We start from the raw sequence: 23419 nt of genomic DNA, 5'->3' as shown, positions 1-23419 counted from the left end.
TAGTTTATTCAGGAGTAGGGTCCAAAAAACGGCCTGTGACTAGTGGTGTGCCACAGGGTTCTGTTCTTGGACCACTGCTGTTTAATCTGTTCATTAACGATATAGGGAAGGGTCTAAGTGGGACAGTTCATTTGTTCGCTGATGATGCAAAGTTGGGTAGGGCGATAGTGAATGCAGAAGATGTCAAAGTCTTGCTAGATGACTTAGATAGATTGGAGTTCTGGACTAAGGAGAATGGATGTCAATTTAATGTGACAAAATGTAAGGTTATGCATTTCGGAGTGAAAAGATTAGCAGCAGTATACCACATTGGTGGAACTGTACTCCAAGAGATTGATGAGGCCAGGGACTTGGGAGTGTTGGTGGATAGGGAGATGAAGTTTAGGGGGCACATTGCAAAAGTAGCTAAATCAGCTCATCAACTCACTTGGTTGTTGAAAAATACCTTGACGAGCAGAGAAAAACAAGTTATTGTACCTCTGTACCGAGCCCTGATAAGACCTCATCTCGACTACTGTGCCCAGATTTGGTCACCTCGGTTCCTTCTTGATGGGGAGGAGGTTGAGAGGATCCAGAGGCGAGTGACTAAGATGATAGCAGGTCTATGGAGTGAACCATATGAGAACAGGTTGAAGATTTGTGGGTTGCAGAAACTAGTTGATAGGCGGAAAAGGGAGACATGATTGAGACATTCAAATTGCTAAAAGGATTCTATAGGATTAATTCAGATGATATTTTTGAGATCAGGACTGGTGGTGGGAGAACTAGGGGACACCCATGGAAGCTGGGCAAGAGCGTGGTTAGCAGGGGTGTTAGAGCTGGGTTCTTTACTTTTAGAGTGGTAAATGAGTGGAATAAGCTGCCAGAGTCTGTTGTGGGTGCTATGACAGTGAGCGAGTTCAAGGCAAGGTATGATAGATACTGTGAGAATGTTGAACAGCTGCGTGAACATGATGTTTAGGGCCTCCCTCGATGAGTCTAAGGACTCCTGGAGTAGCCCGTGGTAGTAATAATAATAATAATAATAATAATATGCAATGCAATGGGTACTCATAGAAGGGGTTCTCAATACGATGAAGAACCTCCTTGTCTGGGGTACGGCAAGTTCTTGGAGCTCCATAGTCATATCTGTTGGCATTGAAGGAACCTGTTTCCTGCAACCGCTGATTCACTGGTAAACAGGATGTGTGATGGAGTTGAGCAATGTGGGAAGCACTGTGTACAACCATTGGGTAGCCCTCCCATTACATTGAGCTTAACTATTCATTAGTGATCGTGTTGGCATAGTTAGTCAGCATTCATATAATATGCCATTGTGTATTAAAGTCATCTGCGTCAATGTGACACTGCATTATCATCACTAGGGAGAGCATTTTTATGGTTTCAGCATGAGCTCAACCTGAGGAGTTATCCAAGGGGGGCTCTATTAAAATGAGTCAATTTCTTTGCTGATCACCCACTTGTTGTGGTTGAGTTCATGATAAAATTGCAATAAACATCCTTTCCCTGGGCAACACAAACCACCTCTTATTATTAATGGCCTGATCCATACCAGTGGCTGAACTCATGTCAGCACAGACCCAGAAATGTTTTCGACCTGTATCATTGCAACAACGTGTTTGGAGACATGGATTTCTAATCAAAACCTGATCTACACTGATTCCCCTACATACCCTGGAAGTTTGTAATGGATGTTCTGAAACACCTTGTATAAATCGGTTCAAATTGAATTTGATATTTTCAATATCAGCAAGACATTTCAAAATGCTAATTTTACCAGTAAAATTCTACCGAAAAAGTTGCAACTAACATGATGTATAAAAAGCATTTCTGAAAATGCAGAAGCAACATACATACATTAAAGCAAGTTCCCATCTGCAGTTTTCTTTGCATATGGACACTGTCCAGCACAAGCGTGTTGAAAAAAGAAACATTACTCAATGTTTGCATTATTCCTCTTCAGTGTATTATTTGAGGAGTAAAATTCTTAAAATAAATTCTCTTTTAAATTCCATTATTGAGCTCATTATTGATATTTTTTCTTGTATTAGTATAACTTATGTTCACTGTTGAATCCAGTACTCTTTTACTGAAATAGTTTATATATATCTGGTTGATGGTTTTTTTAGTATGTAAAAATTTTATCTTTAATGTGGGACTTACATTATTGAGGAATAAAAAAGATAATATTGGTTCTATGAGAAATAACATAAATGTAAACAACAACAAAAAAAAAAGAGCAAAATTTTTCAAATTAAATCTAAAAATGTGAAATGTACAAACTGAGTAGTTTTTTTTTTTTTTTTTTGTGGTCTTGCTGTTTTCCAAACACTGGCTGATTGAGTGTACAAGTTTCTCATTGTTGTCTGATAAGAATTTTCAGTTGTCTTACAGCCAAGTATGCATACACACTGCTTTTTAATTCTAAAGAAACACCTTTTGTTTTTACCCTCTGTAATTGTTCGTGCTACTTTTAAACTTTTTGATCCATTCATACAGTTTTCTTTGATCTATACAATTTTTTGCTATACAGTGTTCATGTTCTCCTATAAATCTTAAAAGATTTCCTTCTTCATATAGAAATTTGAAGTTATTTATTAAGGAACAACTGTTTACTCCTCAGTTGTATAACAGGTAAAGTCAATATGTGATGACCTGAGTGTGTTCTAACAGTTTATTCTTACATCTATGTTGCCTTTTTTAATTTCTGTATATTCTTTATTATTTTTTTTTTTTTGATTTCTTGTATAACTGTCCTACATTCAACATATTATAATTTGTTAATATTCAAACATTGTCTTTTTTATTCTATAGATGCATTTGATAATGAACTTATTATCAAAACCCTAAGGGAAATTTTAAATGAACGTGTTGTAGAAGTTCCAGTATATGATTTTATCTCAAATTCCAGGTGAGTTTTGTAATATAAGTTGAATGCTTTTATAATTATCAAATACTTATAAAATGCATTATCATTTCAAACTAAATAAATCTAGTAATTATTTAGTTGATTAGAATATCTGAAACACTTCTTATATGAATCCCACCTAGGTTATAAACCTATAGTGCATACTACCATGAATGGGGTAGAGATTCAATTTTTCAGAAATTCTTCTTTAGAGACTAAATATGGAACTTTTGCATGCCACTTCCACCATCTAGTAGTTGCAATGGTAGTCTCACACTGGGTGATGAAATTCTTTTCTGACCTAATGACATTCATACCTGTAGTGGAATTCAAACTCTCCTGACCTTATTGGTTGGAGAACAGAAATGTTGTCCACAATATACAACACTCAAAAAAAAAATTTTTTTGGGGGGGGGGGAGAAGAAACACCTTTTAAAGATACTATACAGTTGATGTTTTGACTCTTTCATATCAGAGTTGAGATAAGTAGTGCCTACCTCTGTAAAATTCTTAAAATAAATTCTCTTTTCAATTCCATTATTGATCTCATTATTGATGCTTTTCTTTTATTAGTATAACTTATGTTATACTAATATAAGAAAGTGGCTTACTTCGGTAAGTAAGGCACTTCTACAAGGAACATAAGCTAAGAATTCCATGACATTAATTAATCCATAGTGTTGTTGCTAAAGTGAAAACAATTATGCAACCCTGACCTGTAGAATTTTGAAAAGAATTGCAAACAACACATACTACTATTCGAAAAAAAAACAAAAAAAAATATTAAAATAGACTTGGATAAGCATAAACCATATTTGTCAGCCTAGGTAATAACTAAATACATAATATTCTGTTTTTAATAACAGCTGACACATGTACAAAAAAATAGAATTTATTAACTCCAATATATATCATTCTTGTTACAAGGATATCATCAGGAATAGAAAACGAGCGGTTGACAACATTCAAATCAAAACATATGTCATGTTGCAAATATTTACTTATACTCATCTCTTGGTCACAGCTGAGTACACTGAGAATGTTATTAGAGTTGAAAGGGGAAAAATGATTAGCTTTTGTAATTCATATGCAAGGTTACAAATTTATTCATCGTTACAAAAAAAAAAAAAATTACAAAAGTCAATCACAATTACTTCCAAAAACTGAGACAAGCATGCCATCAATGTGTTAAAATTCAGGCATTGTCATCAAGTTTCAAGAAAAAATCAAATTTAAAACAACTGGAATGAAGAATTTTGGTGTTTCATTCTAACAAACTCTGTGTCTAATGTCAGTTGCATGGTAAGCAAGGACTGACTTATCATATTTGGATTCCAAGAATTTGGTGTAGTCCTATTTTTGGATTCTATTCTCAGCAGAATTTAAGCTGTCTTCTTTTCTACCAACCACCAAAGATAAATAACTACCTCTCTTTGACTGGCATCTGTCAGTTGTTCTGTAAGATTAGAATCCAAGAACATCAGAACTACATCGTATTCTTGGAATTTGGTTAATTTGGTCTGACTTACCATGCCAAATGACAGTTGACAAAGAGATTCTTTAGTCAAACTAAGAATGTTTACTCCAGCCAATTTTAAATCATCTGTTTCTTGAAACTTGTGAAACTGTACAACATCCACATTTTAATCACATGGATTGAATGCAAAGTAATTGCAATTGACTCTTCATAATATTTTTTATAATTAATAAGTTATGTAATTGTGTACTTGAATTAAAAAAGCGAACCGCTATTTTCCTTTGAACTCGAATAGTGCATTCTCTTGCCTAACTCAGCATGTGATTACTTGTTTGTGTTTTGGTCAAAGCTAAGACACGAGCAGATTGGACTGGTGTCGAGGCTAGCTGACGGAGCTCTCGGACGTACTGTCAGAGAGCTCCTGAAATATTTGTGCTTTTTGTTGATTTATTAATATTTTGTTAGATTTAATTGTGTAATTTTAGTTAGATTTAATTGTGTAATATAAAACACTTTAGGGCACTAAAGTGTTTTATAACATAATCTATGTCAGGAAGTCGCCGCTAGAGGGATTCATAGTGTGTAGTGTTCGTGAAAGCTCCAGATAAGATAAGCGTTATTTTCAGTTATCGTTGATAAATTTACTTTAATATTGCGTAGTTTTGTTTGCCTTGCGTATCTTAGTGCGTCTGTTTGTGTGTTTTTGGTGTTTATGATTTATAATTTGATAAAATATGTTACTAGTAAGTATGGCTCCAGTACGAAGGAAAATGGCGGCCAGTAATGATGGTTCGCCATCTTCTTTCAAGAACGGTAATGTAAAGGAGATGATTCAGTGTACTATCTGCGAAATGTACGCTTTGCGGAGTGCAGTCAGAGTGTGGTTAGATAATAATAAAGGAGTGAATGTGTGTAGAAAATGTAGGGAGAATGAGGAATTGAAATGTATTTCGGATCGTGAGTGTGATATTTTTGTCAAACTTCAGAATGAAGGAAATAGGGATATGACAAGAAACAGCGAGGTTGTACCAGAGAATTGCGAGAGTGTGAATGTAGAAAGTGTGAATGATAGTATTAATGGTTTTACAGAGAATAAAATAGATGAGATAGATGCAATGAGTGAGATCGCGTTGTTGAATGGTGCGATACGAAAGGCAAAACAGCAGCTAGAGTGTTTTGCTCATACGGCTGAATGAACCAACCAATAATAAAAAGTATGGCAGGAAAAATAGGCGTATGAGTGTGAACATGAACAAAATGAAGGATAGAGTGCTGTATGGAGACTCGTTAGTACGAGGTGTGTTAGTAGAGGATTTGACAAAATCGTACCAACCTGGTGCGACCATAAAGGATGTAACTGAGTCTATTAGAGAGCAAAAGGAAAGGGTGAAAGAAATGGTTGTTGTGGCAGGTACGAATGATTTGAAAGGAGATAAAATGGAAATGATAGAAGACCTGAATGAATTGTTTGAGGTAGCAAAAGAAAAGAGTGAGAGAGTTAGAATGATTAGTCTTTTGCCACGGTATGACAGTGAAATGTTTAAAAGGAGGGCCATAATTGCGAATGACTTTATGCGTGGGTTATGTATGACGAGTGGTGTGGAATTTGTGGAGTGAGTTCGATGGGCAAAAGGATCTATATAAGATGGATGGCCTGCATTTGAATGGTTACGGTGTAAGGAGACTTGAGAAAGTGTTGCTAAATGTAATGGATGTGCAAATTCAGGGAAACTAGATTTATTAAGGGGGGTGGGTAGATATACGGTCCTTAGGGAGGCAGTTGCAAGTATGAATGAATATAATATGCCCGAGTGAATAAGGACAACAAATCAGAGTGGGATAGTTAATATAAGGCATCAAGGTAGGGTTGGGGCTAATGGGAGTTTTAAATTCATGTACACTAATGCTAGGAGTATTAGGAACAAGAAGGAAGAGTTTTTGGCCATGGTGTTGTCACTTCCAGACCACAGGTTATTGGTATTAGTGAATCATGGCTGACTGTAGAATAAAATGGGGGGAGGAGTATTGTAGAATATTGTATAGCTGATGAGCTACAGCCAAGGAGAATAGAAGTTGAATTGCAGGATAGAGAAAAGAGCACATTTGAGGCCATTTGGTGTGAGATTGTGGCTAGCAGAACTAAATATACAATTGGGTGCTGCTATAGACCAGGTGATGGAAAAGATGGTGGTGACAGTATGCACAAGCAAATAGAAGAAATGAGTGGAAGGAGGGTAATTATTATGGGAGATTTCAGCTATGGTCGCATTGATTGGAGTAAGGAGAGGACACACGGGAGGAAGGAATTGGATTTTATGCGGTTATTAAGGGATAACTATCTGCGACAGCATGTAATGGAAAATACTAGGGGTAAGAGAGTACTTGACCTAGTAATTGCATCTGAGGATTTGGCTGTAACAAATATGACCTCATTGCCACCAATTGCTGAGAGTGATCATAGGGTCTTGACTTGGGAGGTGGCTAAAGGTGTGGAATTTTCAATTAAGACAGGGTACATGTGGAATTATCGGGCTGAAAAGTAAGACAAACTTAGGAGTTTGATTGGTTCAGTACCATGGCATGTACAACTGCAAGGACTAGAAGTTGATAGTGCATGGGAGGCAGTTAAGAAGTGTTTGCATGAAGCAATGGCTGACTGTATACCTAGAGACCGAATAATAAATCAAGTAGGGGTTAAATGGATGAATAACACCATTAAGCTTGAGCTGCAAAAAAAGAAACAGCTATGGAGGAAATTTAAGGAGGAAGGTTACTGGCAGGCACATGAACGGTATAAAGTGCAGGATTACGAAAAGGATTACGAAAGAACATTGGCCATGCAGGCTAAAGAGAATCCTAAACAGTTTTTTAGATATGTAGCAAGTAAAAGGAAAAATGTACGTAGCAGAATGATTTTAAAGAATGCCGATGTTAGGGAGGTAACTGAATCAGTTGATATAGTTGAGTTACTGAGTGAGCACTTTGCAAGTATATATCATCCAGGTGATGACATTGCAGAAACAAATAAACCAGTAGATTATACGGGAATTGTGGTGAATGAAGTGGAGGTGAGTAGCCTATTGCATAACCTCAATGTCAATACATCCGTGGGATTGGATGGTATACCAGCTCGTGTCATTTGAGAAGCAGCTAAAGAATTGTCAGTACCCTTGACCATTTTGTTTAATTTGAGTCTCGGGTCTGGGTTAGTCCCGAGGGGGAGGAAAGAGGGGAAAATAGTTCCACTGCATAAAGGTGGTTCCAAGACTGCTGTTGTAAATTACTGACCGATTAGCATATCAGGAATCATTGTCAAGGTCTTAGAGAAATTAGTCAAGAAAAGAATACAGGATTGGATAGATGAAAATGGGATATTGTATGGGGGGACAACATGGTTTTGTGAAGGGTAGATCATGCCTCAGTAACTTGCTCACGTTTCATAACACAGTGACGGCTGAACTGGATAGGGGTAATGGGTTTACAGTGATACTACTGGATCTTGCCAAGGCCTTTGACAGGATACCACATGGAACCCTAATCAGTAAACTGGAGCAGATGGGGATAGATATAGGGTTGGTGAGATGGATAGGAGGGTGGTTGAAGGAGAGATACCAGAGAGTGGTTTATGCAGGAGTGGAGTCTGAAAGACGGCTTGTGTCTAGTGGTGTGCTGCAGGGCTTGTTCTTGGACCACTGCTTTTCAATTTGTTCATCAATGATATAGGAAAGGATTTGAGAGGAAGTGTTCACTTGTTTGCTGATGATGCAAAGTTGGGTAGAGCAATTGTGAGTGCACAGGAAGTCAAAATTTTACAGGATGATTTGGATAGTTTGGAGGACTGGGCTAGGAAAAATGGATGTCAATTTAATGTGGTAAAGTGTAAGGTTATGCACTTTGGGGTGAAAAGAATAGCAGCAGTATATGGAATTGGTGGAACCGTACTCCAGGAGATTGATGAGGCCAGGGATTTGGGAGTGTTGGTGGATAGGGAATTGAAGTTTAGGGAGCACATTGCAAAAGTGACTAAATCAGCTCATCAAATCACTTGGCTTCTGAAAAATACTTTAACATGCAGAGAGGAACAAGTTGTTGTTCCTCTGTATCGAGCCTTGATAAGACCCCTTCTGGACTATCGTGCCCAGTTATGGGCACCAGGGTTTTTTCGTGATGGGGAGGAAGTGGAGAGGATCCAGAGATGAATGACCAAGATGATAGAAGGTCTGTGGAATGAACCTTATGAGAATAGGTTGAAGATTTGTGGGTTTCAGAGATTGGACGATAGGCAAAGGAGGGGTGATATGATTGAGACATTCAAATTACTGAAGGGTTTCTATAAGATTGATCCAGAAGATATTTTTGAAAATATGACTGGTGGTGGGAGGACTAGGGGCCATGCATGGAAGCTGGGCAAGAGTGTGGTTGACAAGGGAGTTAGAGCTAGGTATTTTACTTGGAGAGTGGTGAATGAGTGGAATAAGCTTCCAGAGTCTGTTGTGGGTGCTACGACCGTGAATGAGTTCAATGCAAGGTATGATAGATATTGTGTCAATGTCGAATAGTTGTTCTTGACATGATGTTAGGGCCTCCCTCGATGAGTCTGTTGACTCCTCGGAGTTGCCCGGAACAATAATAATAATAATAATAATAACAATAGTAATAATAGTAATGTTTTGAAAGTTGTCAACTTGTCTTCCCAAAAGGAAATAATTAGCATTTCTGAGACAAAGAAAACAGGTGAGATCTTACTAAATAATAAGTATAGCATATTATATTCAGGCAACAACAGACAAGACAAGGAAGGAGTGGTAATAGTGTTCAACACCAAACACAAAGATAAACTTCTTGATTGCTAGGAGTTTCATGTAGAGTTATGTGGGCAGACTTCAGAAAGGAGGAATGAAGAATGAATCTTATTTGTGCCTGTGGTTCCACAGAAGGTTCACCTAAGGAAGAAATTTTTTTTTTAGTCATTAGAGCATGACTGACCTAAAGAAAATGGAAAAGTAGTCCTTGTTGAAGATCTAAACAGCAGAGTAGGAAATTAATCCTGTTAAGCATATAGGAATGTTTTGAGAAAAGTTAGGAAAAAGGGCAAGGCTAATAATAATAGTAAGTATCTGCTGAACTTCTGCTTAGGACAAGAACTGTTCATTACTAATACCATGTTCCAACGTAAAGATGTGCTCAAGTTCATGTGTAAAGAAGACATAAGAAAGAAGAAAAGCCTCATTTACTATGTCAATGTTGATAGTGATATCATGCTGCTTCAAGATACAAAAGTGTAGACAGGATTTGAAATTGGAAGTGACAACCACTTAGTTCTAAGTAGGATAAAAATAAATATCACATGGAAAAGAGCAGTATGTAAGAAAGTTTTAAAAAGAAAGTTGAGCAGCTTTTACAGGTAAACTGGAGTTCAGTATTTTGAACTCAATTATACAAACATTATTGAAGAAAAAATGAAATAGTTTGAAAACATGAACCAAACTTGGGGTCTCAGTGACAAAGTGTGAAGAAAACATTGATTGATTTCAGCTAGGGAGGTATATAGTAAGTTGTTCTGCAAGGATTAAAAAATAAAAAAACCATGGCAGACACAAGGTGTTAAAGAAATAGTCATGGAAAAAAAAAGCATACTGAAAGTTCCTCGCAAATAAGTCTGCAGATGCACTAAAAGAATGCAGAGAAAAATGTAAGAGAGCTGAGCTGTGTAAAATTAGCTAAATAAAAGTCATGGGAAGATTTAGAATATAGAAGACAAATATCAGGAAGTTGGGAAAATGTTCTGGAGGCTATTGAAAAAAACTTAGAAACTGAGGAAAAGAGTACCTTAAAAGGAATCAAAGATGATAAAAGCGACATGAAAACTGAAGATAAGGATATCTTAGATATCTGGAGTAATTACTTTGAAAGATTGTTAAATGAAAAAACAACCAGTGACAGAGCTGTAGTAGAAAATTTTCAAGGGAAATGCAAACAGGAGTACATATCAATAGTTGAGATAGAAAAAAAAAAAAACCAAAAGTGTGAAAAGGCAGCTGGAGTAAATTTGACCAGAAGGGATAAATATGGTGGTATAAAAGTTTTGCAGTGGCTACACTACATAATTCAGAAGACCTGGTCAGAAGGTTCAATTCCAGATAATTGGAGTAGAGCTTTCATCTATAAAAAAGAGAATAAATCTGAATGTGAGAATTACAGAGAAATTTCTCTACTAAGTTTTCCAGGTAAGATTTATGCAAGCATTCTGGAAAAGAGACTGAGAAAAATTATGGAAGAGAAGAATAAGCTTTGCAACATTGAACTATCAGTTCAATGTTGCAAAGTGTAAGCTTTTGAAATTTGATAAGCAATGATGGTATGCAAAGTATACACTTGGTGGGGAAACTTTAAAGCTGGTAGAGGAGATGAGAGATCTAGGAGTGGTGATGGACAGCAACCTGAAATTCAGTGGCCACATTACACAAGTTGTGAAGTCGTCACATCAGATAATAATAATGCTGAGGGCCTTGACCTGCAGTAATAGAAGTTATGATTCCATATTACCCTTGATCAAGTCATATAAGGCCTTGATCAGGCCTCATATGTATTATTGTGCACAGATTTGGTCACCAGATTTTCATGTTGATAATATGTTAGAAAGGGTCCAGAGAAGATTCAAAAAGGTGGTAAGTGGTCTTTGGAATACGAAGTATGAAGATAGATTGGAAGAATGTAAATTGCAAAGTCTCATATAAGTGAGTCAGAGGTTATCAGGTTAACATGGAAGAAATTTTTCATAGAATGGGAGAGGGGAGTGGAACAAGGAGCAATTCCTGGTGGGAGGGGAGAGTGTGTGTGTGCGCAGGGGAGTGAAGAACAGGTTCCTTGTATGGAGAGTGGATGGTGAGTGGTTTATTATTATTACATGACACCTCCAGGAGTCCAAAAACTCATCGTGGGGGAGGTACACTACTCTACTTCGCTAAATACATCTCATCCTATCCACTACTACTTAATTCTACAACTACGACACTATTACCATCAATGCCATCTATTGCCCATCATCTCTAACAGCAGTATTTTATTTTTGTCTGTAAAATGTGTGTGTTCTGAAGGCCAATTTGTCTGCACACGGGATGAAAAACCCTAGTTTCTGGGAGAAAAAACCCTAATACTACCATATGAGATTGGCTAACTCACCTTCAACTGAAAAAGCCCGTATAAGGATTCTCCTCATCACAACGAGAATTGAACCTAGGTCTTTTCCAATCGAAGGGCGCATGATAAATGTTCCATTAGCATAGTAATGATTTTATGGCTGTTTCCCGAAATTTGATTCTGCAAGTTAGTTTTTAAATGTTTAGATTATTTGCCCTAGGAAATCCTTGGGGGGGATGGGAAGAGAAAAAAATGGTGAATCCTAAAATAGAAAGAAGGAATGTTTTATATGAATTTTCTACAATGCATTAAAAGATGGAATAGAAAAATATAGAAAGAATGCAAGACAAATGATGATGGGCAAAGAAAATAAATGATCTGGATACCAAAGTGAAATAGAAAAAGACCAAGGAAAAGATGGTGGGATGGTTTTTGAAAACAGGCACTACAAACATTTTATGCTTAATGGCGGAGAAGAAGAATGTACCATCTGAATATAGAAATTCTCTTAATTATCTATTTTTATGATACCCATGGTTTGGAAAGACCTCGGTTCAGATCTGTGAAAGACATGACAAATCTTTATCAGGGCATTTTCATTTGAGAGTTAGCTAGTCGAGGAGTGGCAGGTTCTCCTCCCAGAAACATGGATTTTTCATTGTACAAATAGGCAAACCATCCAGAAGGATACTTGCAGTTGACAGTAGTCATGATACACCCAATAGATTAACTACCCTATCAGAGCATTAATTAGGTTTTCAAAGAAGCCAAGTTACTTGGTCATGACAGGCCATTGAGCATGATATACACAAGAGAAAATGGGAACAGAATTTTATATATTAAACTATTCTTTTCCCTTCTATATACAAGAAATCATTGTGTTTTCTAGAGAAAACACAATGATTTGTTGTATGCCTGCCCAGTATTATCAGACAAGGTGTGAAACAGTTTGTCACATGAGCAAATACGACAGGAAACAGTTAGTCTGTAACATATTAATCATGTATATCAAACTAAAGAAATATAACTCATATTTCTTAATATGAGTTAAAATATTAGTCTGCAAAATGATGCAACTAAATGCTAGACTACAACTTTAAAAAAAAAAGTGTTCAGAAAGATTTTCACTCAGCACACTTTGACTTCTCTAAAACAATCCATTTTGATAAGTAACAGAGCAACTAAATTGAAATAGTGCCACAACTTTGATCTAGAACAAATTTTTATTTATTCATTTACTAACTTTTCCTTTATTTATTATTCATTTTTTTTCTTCAATTTTTTAAAATTCTTTCAAATTAGTGTCATGACCAATACTGTTCAGTGATTTTGTTATGATCTGATTCCTGTTCATCTTTGGTTGAAGGTCTATATTATATCATCCCTTGATGATGAAGAGCAGCTATTTTCTTCATTTCTTTTTACATCCCTATTGATATTATAGTGGAATGGCACCTTTGTAATTTCTTTCTTCCAAACTGACCTCTGTTCTTGGTAGAGAAAATAAACAACTATCAACCAAATCAAGTTCACATCAGAAGAATCTAATAATGCATTGCCGATTCTTTGAAAGTTTAATTTCTAGAACTCCAAGTGGGTTTCTGAGTTTTTCAATATACAGAAATCAACTTTCACCAACAGATATATCCATAAGGACTGATGACATCTATTCATTCGGATACTAGGCATTGCTTAAATTCTTTCTTATTGTGGCAACATAATTTATTCTTATGAGACTTGTCACAAGAATGACTGTGTCCATCTCACAAATGCAAGAAGGTAGTAATAGGTACTTCCCCCCCCCTCCGTCTTTTCCTGTTGCAATAAATCCTCTATCCGCACTCAGTTATTGACTATTTAACATATGCCTTTTCATTTTTTAAGTTCAGCTGTTTAAGTTCAGAAAGCCAACAGAAGTTTTGAAATAGCATTAATTGAACTAATTCATGAATGCTGGTTATTGAATTAGTTGAACAATGCTAATATTTAATTTGACAGGCCAAAAATTGTATAAGATTAAAATATAAATTTTCAATGGAGCAGCAATAATAATATATAAACACTGATATATATTATAATATTTTATATTACATAACATAATATAATTGACTCAAACCAGCACATTGTAATACTGCTAGCTTGTCATATTAAACTATAAAATAATTATGAACACACAAATGTATAAAACTGCTAAAAATAAGAAACCTGTAGTATGTTTAATATGACAACTATAAGTATTACAGTGTACTGGTTCAAGTAATTCATGATCAGATTATACAACGTACTTTGTACAATTTCATTCTACAATGAAAGAAAAGAGAAATTGATTACAAGATTGTGTGCTGTAAAACTTATCATGTACTAAATGTACTTATGTTTTTGGCTTTATCATACGTTCTATACTAAAAAAAGCCTTTAAATAAGGATTTGAAGATTCTACAAAAGGTTATCTTTCAAGAACATTCAGATGTTTTTGCAAAATATCAAAAATATCAGGTGTTTTTCTTATCAGTGCCTTTCAAAACATCTACTACTAAATAGCAGTAGCTAGCTTTTGTTTGCTAGTCCAAAAAGACGAGTAATTCGTTTATTGTAGCATTTCCTTTAAGAAAAAAAATTAAACAATGCAGCCAGCATTATTTAATTTTATTTAAATTTTTAAGGGGGGTACCTATGGAAGTGGTGTTTGCTTCCATAGCACTAGGCCACTTGAAGGACAGTTATGGTTTAGATTCTAGTCGCCAACTAGAGTAACTTTTTTTGAGCCTTTCTTGAGCTTATTCCTAAGTTGTCCCAAACACTCAAATTTTTAACCTTGCATCTCAGAAATCAACCATATAACATACTACTTCAGACATAATATAAACCTATTAGGAGTTTAGGACACAAAGATTATTGAAGGAAAAATGAAAGAGTTTGAGAACAGGAATCAAACCTTGGAGATTCAGTGGCAAACTCTGAAGAAAACATGATTGATTCTGCCAGAGAGGCATGTGGTGAGGTTGTTTGTAAGGATAAAAAAATCAGAACTCCCTGGTGGACAAAGGAGGTTAAAGAGGCAGTGAAGGAAAAGAAGAAAGCATACCAAAAGTTCCTGTCAAATAAGTCAGCTTGTGCTCTTAGAGAATATAGAGACAAATGCAAGAATGCTAAACACTGTGTAAAACTAGCTAAACAAAAGTCATGGGAGGACTTTGGCAAGAATATAGAAAATAAATATCAAGAAGGTGGCAAAATATTCTGAAGGTTGTTGAAGAAGCTTAAGAATGGAGGAAAGAGTGCTATAAAAGGAATTAGAGATGATAAAGGTGACATGAAAACGGGAGAAAAAGATATCCTTGAAGTATGGAGTAATTACTTTGAAAAACTGCTAAATGAAACAAGCAGTGATGACAGCACAATGGTAAAAAACACTGACCAGGCATGCAGTCAGGAATACATATCCATACTTGAAGTAGAAAAAGCTATCAAAGGCTTGAAATGTGGAAAGGCAGCAGGAGTAGATGATATTCTACCAGAAATGCTGAAGTATGGTGGTATAAGAGTCTTACAGTGGCTGCACTGCATAGTTCAGAAAGCCTGGGCAGAGGGACGAATTCCCGATGATTGGAGTAGAGCTCTCATAGTACCCATATATAAAAAGGGAAATAAAACTGCATGTGAGAATTACAGAGGTATTTCCCTACTGAGTGTTCCTGGCAAGATCTATGCAAGTATACTTGAGAAACGGTTGAGAAAAATTGTGGAAGAAAAGCTTGGTGAAGAACAAGCTGGATTCAGGCCAAATAGAGGCTGTCAGGATCAGATCTTCACTTTACGACAAATAGTCGAGAAAGCATGGGAATATAACAAAGATCTGTATTTAAGTTTTGTCGATTTGGAAAAGGCATATGACAAGGTCCCAAGAGAGAAGCTATTCAATACGCTGCAGTTATATGGTGTCAATGGGACATTATATCAAGCAATACTTAGTCTTTATTTGAGTTGTAAGTCAGCAGTTAGAATTGAAGGAAGTACAGGAAGATGGTTTAATGTTAAATCTGGTGTGAGACAAGGATGTACATTATCCCCTCTGTTATTCATTATCTATATGGATCACATTATGAAGGAAAGTGGTATTAAACATGATATCAAAATTGGAGATGTTAATGTCAGCTCTTTGCTTTATGCAGACGATGTTATACTTCTAAATAAATCCGCTACAAGTCTGCAAGATTCTCTGACTAAATTGAATAGCTCTTGTAATAGATATGGTATGAAGGTCAGCAATAAAAAGACAAAGACAATGAAAATAGGCAGAATCATTGAAAATGTCAACTGTGTTTTGAATGGAGAACCTGTGGAACAAGTAAAACATTTCAGCTATTTAGGCACGATTTTTACTGAAGATGGTAAATTAAATATAGAAATAGACAACAGAATCAGCAAAGCTGGTATGGTGGGAAGTCAATTGAATAAATTCATATGGAATAAGAGAGAAATTAGTCAGAACACTAAATTAGCTGTATACAAGACAGTTCAAACCAGTTTTAACTTATGGATCTGAGAGCTGGGTCAGAAGTAAATTCATTATCTATATGGCATCAATGGCAGTATCATATTAAAAACGAGGATATTAGGAAAGAACTTGACATTGTCAGCATCCAGGAATGCATTAGCAGAGCTAATCTCAGGTGGTATGGTCACTTAAACAGAATGGGCGAGGAAAGATTAGCAAAACAAGTGTTCTCTGCCAGGTTGGCAGGAAAACGACTGAGAGGAAGACCAAGATATAGGTGGATTGATACGGTACAAAGTGCTTTAGACGATAGAAATATAAGATCTGATAATATTGGAGTGTTGACAAGTAACAGACTGATTTGGAGGAAAATTGTAGATAGGAAATTAATAATGATGTAATTTTTTTCATGTAGTACTATCATATCCTGTACACCCCTTGAGGGTACATGCAGGAATTTGATGATGATGATGATGATGATAATAAAAAAACTTTTCATCTACTCCAGAAATGCAATTTGAAGAGAACACTGTTCAAGATAAGTATATTTATTGCTATTGCATTAACCAGGAATAATGAAACTCTTAATGGATACAACTTACTTCATGCTCAATGCTAAATTACTTCTTAAATGCATTCACCTTTATATTAAGCCTTTTGAAAAGCCACAAAACTTATAATTTTTTCCCATAAAACTAATTTTAGAATTTCATATATTAAATAAACAGCTATGTGCCTCTAGAGTTGTAAAATTAGATACTCACCACATAAAGGTAATGCATGATCCAGTAATTATGCATTACCTTTTGGTTAACAAGAAATCAGTAAGGCATGACAATGTATGCCTTACTATTTCTTGTTAATCAAACCTAAATGCAAATATTTTCAGGCAGTATACAAATACTTGCAGAGGCTTCATATTCCAAGAGATCAGTGAAAGCAGAGTGCTACATCACTGTTATTAGTGTAGATAATAAGATATATTGGAAAGCCAATTGGAAAGAGAAGGCAGGATAGACCTCAAAAAGGATATTGGATGGATAATGAGACTGGAACAGACTAATATGGTCTATATCTGTAATTAGTGTTATGACAATGATGACGAATAAGATATATAATTTTATAGGTGAATAAAATAAAATATATATATTAATCTTTAAGCCATTTAGAAAATTGGCATAAGGAGATGCAAATAATAGATTTAAATGTTATTGGTTGAATGAAAATCCTTTTCATTGAACTGAAATAGATAACTATTTACTTTAATGTTTTAGTTTCTTACTGTGCAATATCATGCTTATCTCTAACTGAAATGATATTTATTATAGGAAAAAAGATGAATCTATAACAATTTATCCAGCTGATGTGGTATTTTTTGAAGGCATATTAGTATTTTACTTCCCAGAAATCAGAGATCTTTTTCATATGAAATTGTTTGTGGATACAGACCCTGATACTAGGCTTGCAAGAAGAGGTGCATGTTTTTTTTTTTTTTTAATTAGTTATTTTGCTTTAATAAAATTAAATTTTTAATTGAATTTAAAATTTATGATTAATTGCACCAGAAAACAGAAATAAATGAATGACAAAAATACTAAATATTTAAGGCAGGATATAAGCAATTATATATATTTTTTCTCTTGAGGTTTGATTTCCAACACAGTTTTGCTCCACTTAATGTATTTTGAATACAACAGCTTGCAGCTCTTGTGTAGATCACGTTAAAAATATATGTATAGAGCAGCTTTTCTCAAACTTATTTTTGCTAAAAGAAAATAAGTTTGAGAAACACTGCTGGTTTTCCTCATGTCGTCACATTACTGCCTGCTCATCATATTTTTGTTCAGTATGTTCAACACAGCTCTTGAATATGCTAGCTCTTATTTTGATGTCTAGCTTAGGATCTATGATTATGGATTTGATACTGTTAAAGGAGGTCCATGCAACTATTCTTTTAGATATTTTTTTCAGAAATATCGTTGTCCATGTTTATTGTTTGACCAAGGTGTGTGTAGGATTCTATACTTTCTATGGTGAAATTATTTAGTTGAATGGTGTGGATTTGGCAGTATTTATTTCTCATCTATTTAGTTTTGTCAGGCTGAATTTTTAGTTCTATTATTGTTAAATTCTTTGGTCACTTAACAATAAAATTGAGTTATTTTCTTTTGGTTTATTAGTCGACCATAAATATTAAAAGATCTACACATCTAGTTTCACCAGCTATTCTGTCTGGCTACTTCAGGACAAGAAAGTCGGTACAATAACGTTTACTAGTAAAAAAGAAGAATGGAGTAGCACAATTAAATCAAGTAAAATTAAAACTGAAACGTAACATCATAAGCATGGAGTGTGTTGTATAGTTTTTTGCGAAAAGTTTTTTCTGTTTAGATTATCTCCTGTTCGGAGTACCACTGCAGCTTCTTTGAAGTTTCTACATCTAAAATCTTCTATATAAGGCATGGAGCTGTTATCCCAATCGATGGAGTGGTGAGAAATCGAGAAATGATGGGCTAATCCCGAAATGTCTGTTCTATTGTTGTTAACATCTCCTATATGTTCTTTTTTTCGAATTTCTAGGCTTCTTGAAGTTTGTCCTATAATTTAACCCAAAGGAACATGGGATGTTGTATACACCTGCGTATTTGTAAAAGGCATTACTGTCCTTAGGAGATCTTAAGATGTGTCGTATGGTTTTGACAGGTTTAAGAGCAACTCTGATGTTGAAAGCCATGAGTTTGGCTATTTTTGTTGAAACTGAGCTGGCATAAGGGATGGCGATAGATGATGTATGTTCTGTGACTGGAGGTAGTTGCTGTGGATTGTTCCTATGAAGACTCTTTTGGATAACCATTGTTTACCAGTGTTTGAGATATGAATGTGAGTTCATCAAGGAGATCTTTTTCTTCTAAGATAATATTGGTTGCTCTATTTTTAAGCATATATGTAATGATGAGTTTTTTGTGTATAATGGTGAGCTGATTTGAGATGTAGGTAACATCCAGTGTCTGTAGGTTTTCGATATATTGTGAGCTGGATTTGTCCATTCTCTTATTTCTTTATTAGTGTATCTAGAAAAGGTAATTGATTGTTCTTTTCCAGCTCTAACGTTAACTTATTTTCTGGTGAAAGGAATTTATTTTTGTAAGGAACTCAAATAAGGTGTTTTCTGTGGCTTTCCAAATAATGAATATATCATCTAAGTATCTCCACCAAATCAACGGCTTTGGATTTACTTTGGATATGATATCAGCTTCTAGTTTTTCCATGAACAAATCAGCGCACGGAGGTGACAAGACTGTCCATGGCTAAGCCATCAAGTTGTTCATAAATAGTGTTATTTACTTTACAATAATTTGATTTGAGGCAATGGTGAAAGAGCTGAACTATGTCATGTGGTTAGAGATTTTCTATGATCTTGATAACTTCTTCAACAGGCACATTTGTGAATAATGACACTACGTCAAGACTTGCAAATATGTCTGCATTTAAGATGGTGATGACTTTTAATTTTTCCGTGAACTGCTTGGAGTTCTTTATGAAGGAATCTGATTTCTTTATATTATCTTTCAAAAGACCGGCTAGATATTTAGCTAGTAGATATGACGGAGAATTTATACCGTCGACAATCGGGCGGAGCGGAACTCCAACTTTCTACACTTTTAGTGCGCCATATAAGGGTGGCATCAATGGGTGTAGAGATTTTAGACTTCATTATAATTCTGAAGCCACCTTGTCATATTACGTAATAGGAAATTAGTCTCATTTTGATTTTATGTAGTTGAATCTACATCCAATATGCAATAGGTTGACACGTCTGAAACTAAATCAGTGATCTTCATTAGGTAATCTTTGGTGTTCAAAATAACCATATAGTTGCCTTTAGGATGATTATATTTTTGTTCTTTTTTAGGTTTTAGAGACCATGCTTTTCAGGAGTTATATTAGGTTTTGAGGTTGAAAGGATGATGGTGCTTTTTAAATGAATATCATTTGCTACTGTTTCTGAGAACGAAGAAAGTCCTTTTTCTATGTTGCTTATGAAATCAATCTTTGGAACGTGATCTGGAGCGATAGCGAAGTTGAAACCTTTTTTTAGTATGTCAGATTCTGGTTTTGATAATGTGTAGTCCGAAAGGTTGAAAATAACTTTTTCATCTGGGAGACACGATCTTGCGTCGTGTATTCTTTCATAGAGTCTATTGAATTTATTAATTTGTGATTCTTTACCAACTAGAAAAACTTTGTTAAAACTTTATGAACCATGCAGTCAAGAATATTCCAAATGTCGCTATCTATGTTGTTAGAGATGTCTTCGAAAAGTTCTAAGCATTGGAGATCTATTTTACTAAGTACATATCTGATGTGCTGGATTCATTCACGTAGTAAAGCTTAGGATGCCTTAAAGTAAATCTGTTTGGTTCTTATTGATTGTATCTGCTCTTTAAAGTTAAGAACTTAGGAATGATATTGAACTGTCTACATCTTTTTAAAAAGGTTAGATGGTTTAACATTCTTGCTTTTTTACATTTTAGTTTTTCAAAAGAACGTACCTTATGCTTTGTATAGCCATCAAGACTATTCATTATTGTTAAATTCACTTAACATTAAAATTTAGTTATTTTCTTTTGGTTTATTAGTCGACCATAAATATTAAAAGATCTACACAATTGTCAACAAGTTTCACCAGCTATTCTGTCTGGCTTCTTCAGGACAAGAAAGTCGGTACAATAACATTTACTAGTAAAAAAGAAGAATGGAGTAGCACAGTCAAATCAAGTAAAATTAAAACTGACGTGTAACATCATAAGCATGGTGTGGAGTCTCAGTCATTGTTTGTTGAGCGTGTTGTATAGTTTTTCGTGAAATGAAATTCTGGTAAGCTAAGTGAATTTATTAGGCTTTTCCAGATGTCTTTCAGTATCATTCCTTGATTTCTGTTTAGATTATCTCCTGTCCGGAGTACCACTACAGCTTCTTTGAAGTTTTTACATCTAAAATCTTCTTATATATAAGGTATGAAGTTGTTATTTTATCCAAAAGATTCTTCATAGGAACAATCCACAGCAACTACCTCCTGTCACACAATATGCATCGTCTATCACCATCCCTTATGCCGGCTCAGTTTCAACAGAAATAGGCAAACTCATGAGGTCTTTCAACGTCAGAGTTGCTCTTAAACTTGCCAAACTATACGACACATCTTAAGATCTCCTTTTATCTCCTAAGATCGCCTTTTACAAATACACAGGTGTATACAACACCCCATGTTCCTGTGGGTTTAAATTATATAGGCCAAACTTCAAGAAGCCTAGAAATTCGAAAAAAAGAACATATAGGAGATGTTAACAACAACAGAACAGATACTTCAGGATTAGCCCATCATTTCTCGATTTCTCACCACTCCATCAATTGGGATAACAGCTCCATGCCTTATATAAAAGATTTTAGATGTAGAAACTTCAAAGAAGCTGCAGTGGTACTCCGAACAGGAGATAATCTAAACAGAAAAAACTTTTCGTGAAAAACTATACAACACGCTCCATGCTTATGATGTTACGCTTCAGTTTTAATTTTACTTGATTTGACTGTGCTACTCCATTCTTCTTTTTTACTAGTAAACGTTATTGTACCGACTTTCTTATCTTGAAGAAGCCAGACAGAATAGTTGGTGAAACTTGTTGACAATTATGTAGATCTTTTAATATTTATGGTCAACTAATAAACCAAAAGAAAATAAGTCAATTTTTTTTAGTCCTATTTTATTACAGGCATCATTCACTTAGTGAAGCATTGTTTCAAGTTGCAGAGGATCTTGAGCTATAAGTATTATATCATCTGCAAACATTAGTATTTGGAGCAGCTCATCGATGTTTGTCACCTTTTAAGTCAATTTTCCTTAAAGTGCTTTCCAGAGTACAGATAAAAAGCTTTGCTGATATGACTCTTGTTGCACATCTCGCTTTATAATGATAGTTATGGTAGTTATGAAGTTGTCGAATAAGGTTATTTGTGTACAGCTACCACTGTTAATTTCATTAATTTGATTGATGTAGACTGAATCAATGCCTTGTTCTAGTAGTGCCTGTAAAACTGCATTATGTTCTATGAAGTTGAAGGCTTTTTTAAAGCCAATAAATAGAAAGCAAAGTGAGATCCCTGGTATTCTTTGCATCATTCACTGAATTGGGTAACTACTTGTATGTGATCTATTGTAGTATATCCTTTTTTGAATCCTGCTTGTTCATTTTTGGGCAACTTGTATGTAGAAGCTAATGACTTCATTCCTGCTCAGTCCTGAAAATACTTTTTAATGTGAATCCTACCCATAAAGATATCATACTAGGTTCAGTTAACTGTTAGATAATCTGATAACTCTGCTCAGTCACCAGTATTTTTTCACCATAGTACTTCACTCCTTCAATAAGTAGAGTGGCCAGCATTCATAATGATGCTAGGTGATAAAAATAGAGTATCCTGATTTATAAGTCTACTGAAAGAGGTTCCATATCATCAGTGCTATTCTGAAGCAAAATGCTGATGGGAAGGAATTTTATGTCGAGAGTTGACTGATATATAATTCACTTTGACTCCTCAATAAACATTATATGATCATTATTGTAAGTCTTGGAAATAGGTCAGTTTATTTGATTTAATTTTTTTTTATCAGTTCCCTGTATTTGAGTTTGATGAAAATACTGGTCACTAGGGTTAAACAGTTACATTTCACTATATAAAGTAAAGTGCATAAAATATTAATTTGGTTCTGCTTTAAACAATTTTCCTTATTTTTCCTCATATGTCATTTCTATTCTTACACAGGGCAGCCCATAAGTCACAAAGGGTCATTTCTTATTTCTTACTTCTGGAGTAATTACTTTGAACATGTAAACTTTTTTTGATTATTAATTTTTTCGTTCTATTTTTTTCAGGTATTCTAAGGAAGATTTGGGAAATTAATCATGGAAAAGTTCACAACCCAACAGCGAACTAAAATCGTGTAATTTTATATTTTCATGATTTTTGCAAATAATTCCATGAAGATCTGCAATTAATTGGCTTGTGTATGCATTCTTCCTTTGGGGTTACCTGAAGTAAAAGATGTATATGAACAAGCACCAAACAATCCAACAGCCGAAGTAGATATTCATGCAGAAATTAGGGTGGTGCAGCCAAAAGTATTAACAGCTGTCGTACAACATGCCATAGAAAGGACTAGTCTTTGTGAAGTCGAAAATGGAAGGCATTTACATGATGCAGCTTTTCATAACTAATAAAAAAATATCTCCAGGTTCTGTATTTCATTATAACAAAAAACAAAAGTAATTAATAAATAGTTATTACATGTTTTAAACCCTTTGTGACTTATGGGCTACCCTGTATAACCAACCTTTTG

At 35.0% G+C, this 23419-nt stretch overlaps 1 protein-coding gene across 1 annotated transcript in view; it reads left to right on the top strand.

Moving 5' to 3' along the window:
- LOC150104049 (uridine-cytidine kinase 2-like) overlaps positions 1 to 23419 on the top strand; it is a 164126-nt gene that overhangs the window by 42692 nt on the left and 98015 nt on the right. The window contains exons 3-4 of the mRNA XM_090396713.1: positions 2815 to 2911; positions 17352 to 17497. Coding sequence (XP_090252839.1) covers positions 2815 to 2911; positions 17352 to 17497 — 243 coding nt within the window. The remainder of the gene's footprint in view (positions 1 to 2814; positions 2912 to 17351; positions 17498 to 23419) is intronic.

Source organism: Typopeltis vanoorti, chromosome 8 (assembly GCF_054136105.1).
Source record: "Typopeltis vanoorti isolate ZY-2024b chromosome 8, IOZ_Tvanoo_1.0, whole genome shotgun sequence".
Lineage (NCBI taxonomy): Eukaryota > Metazoa > Arthropoda > Arachnida > Uropygi > Thelyphonidae > Typopeltis > Typopeltis vanoorti.
This window is presented reverse-complemented; position numbering and strand designations above follow the sequence as displayed.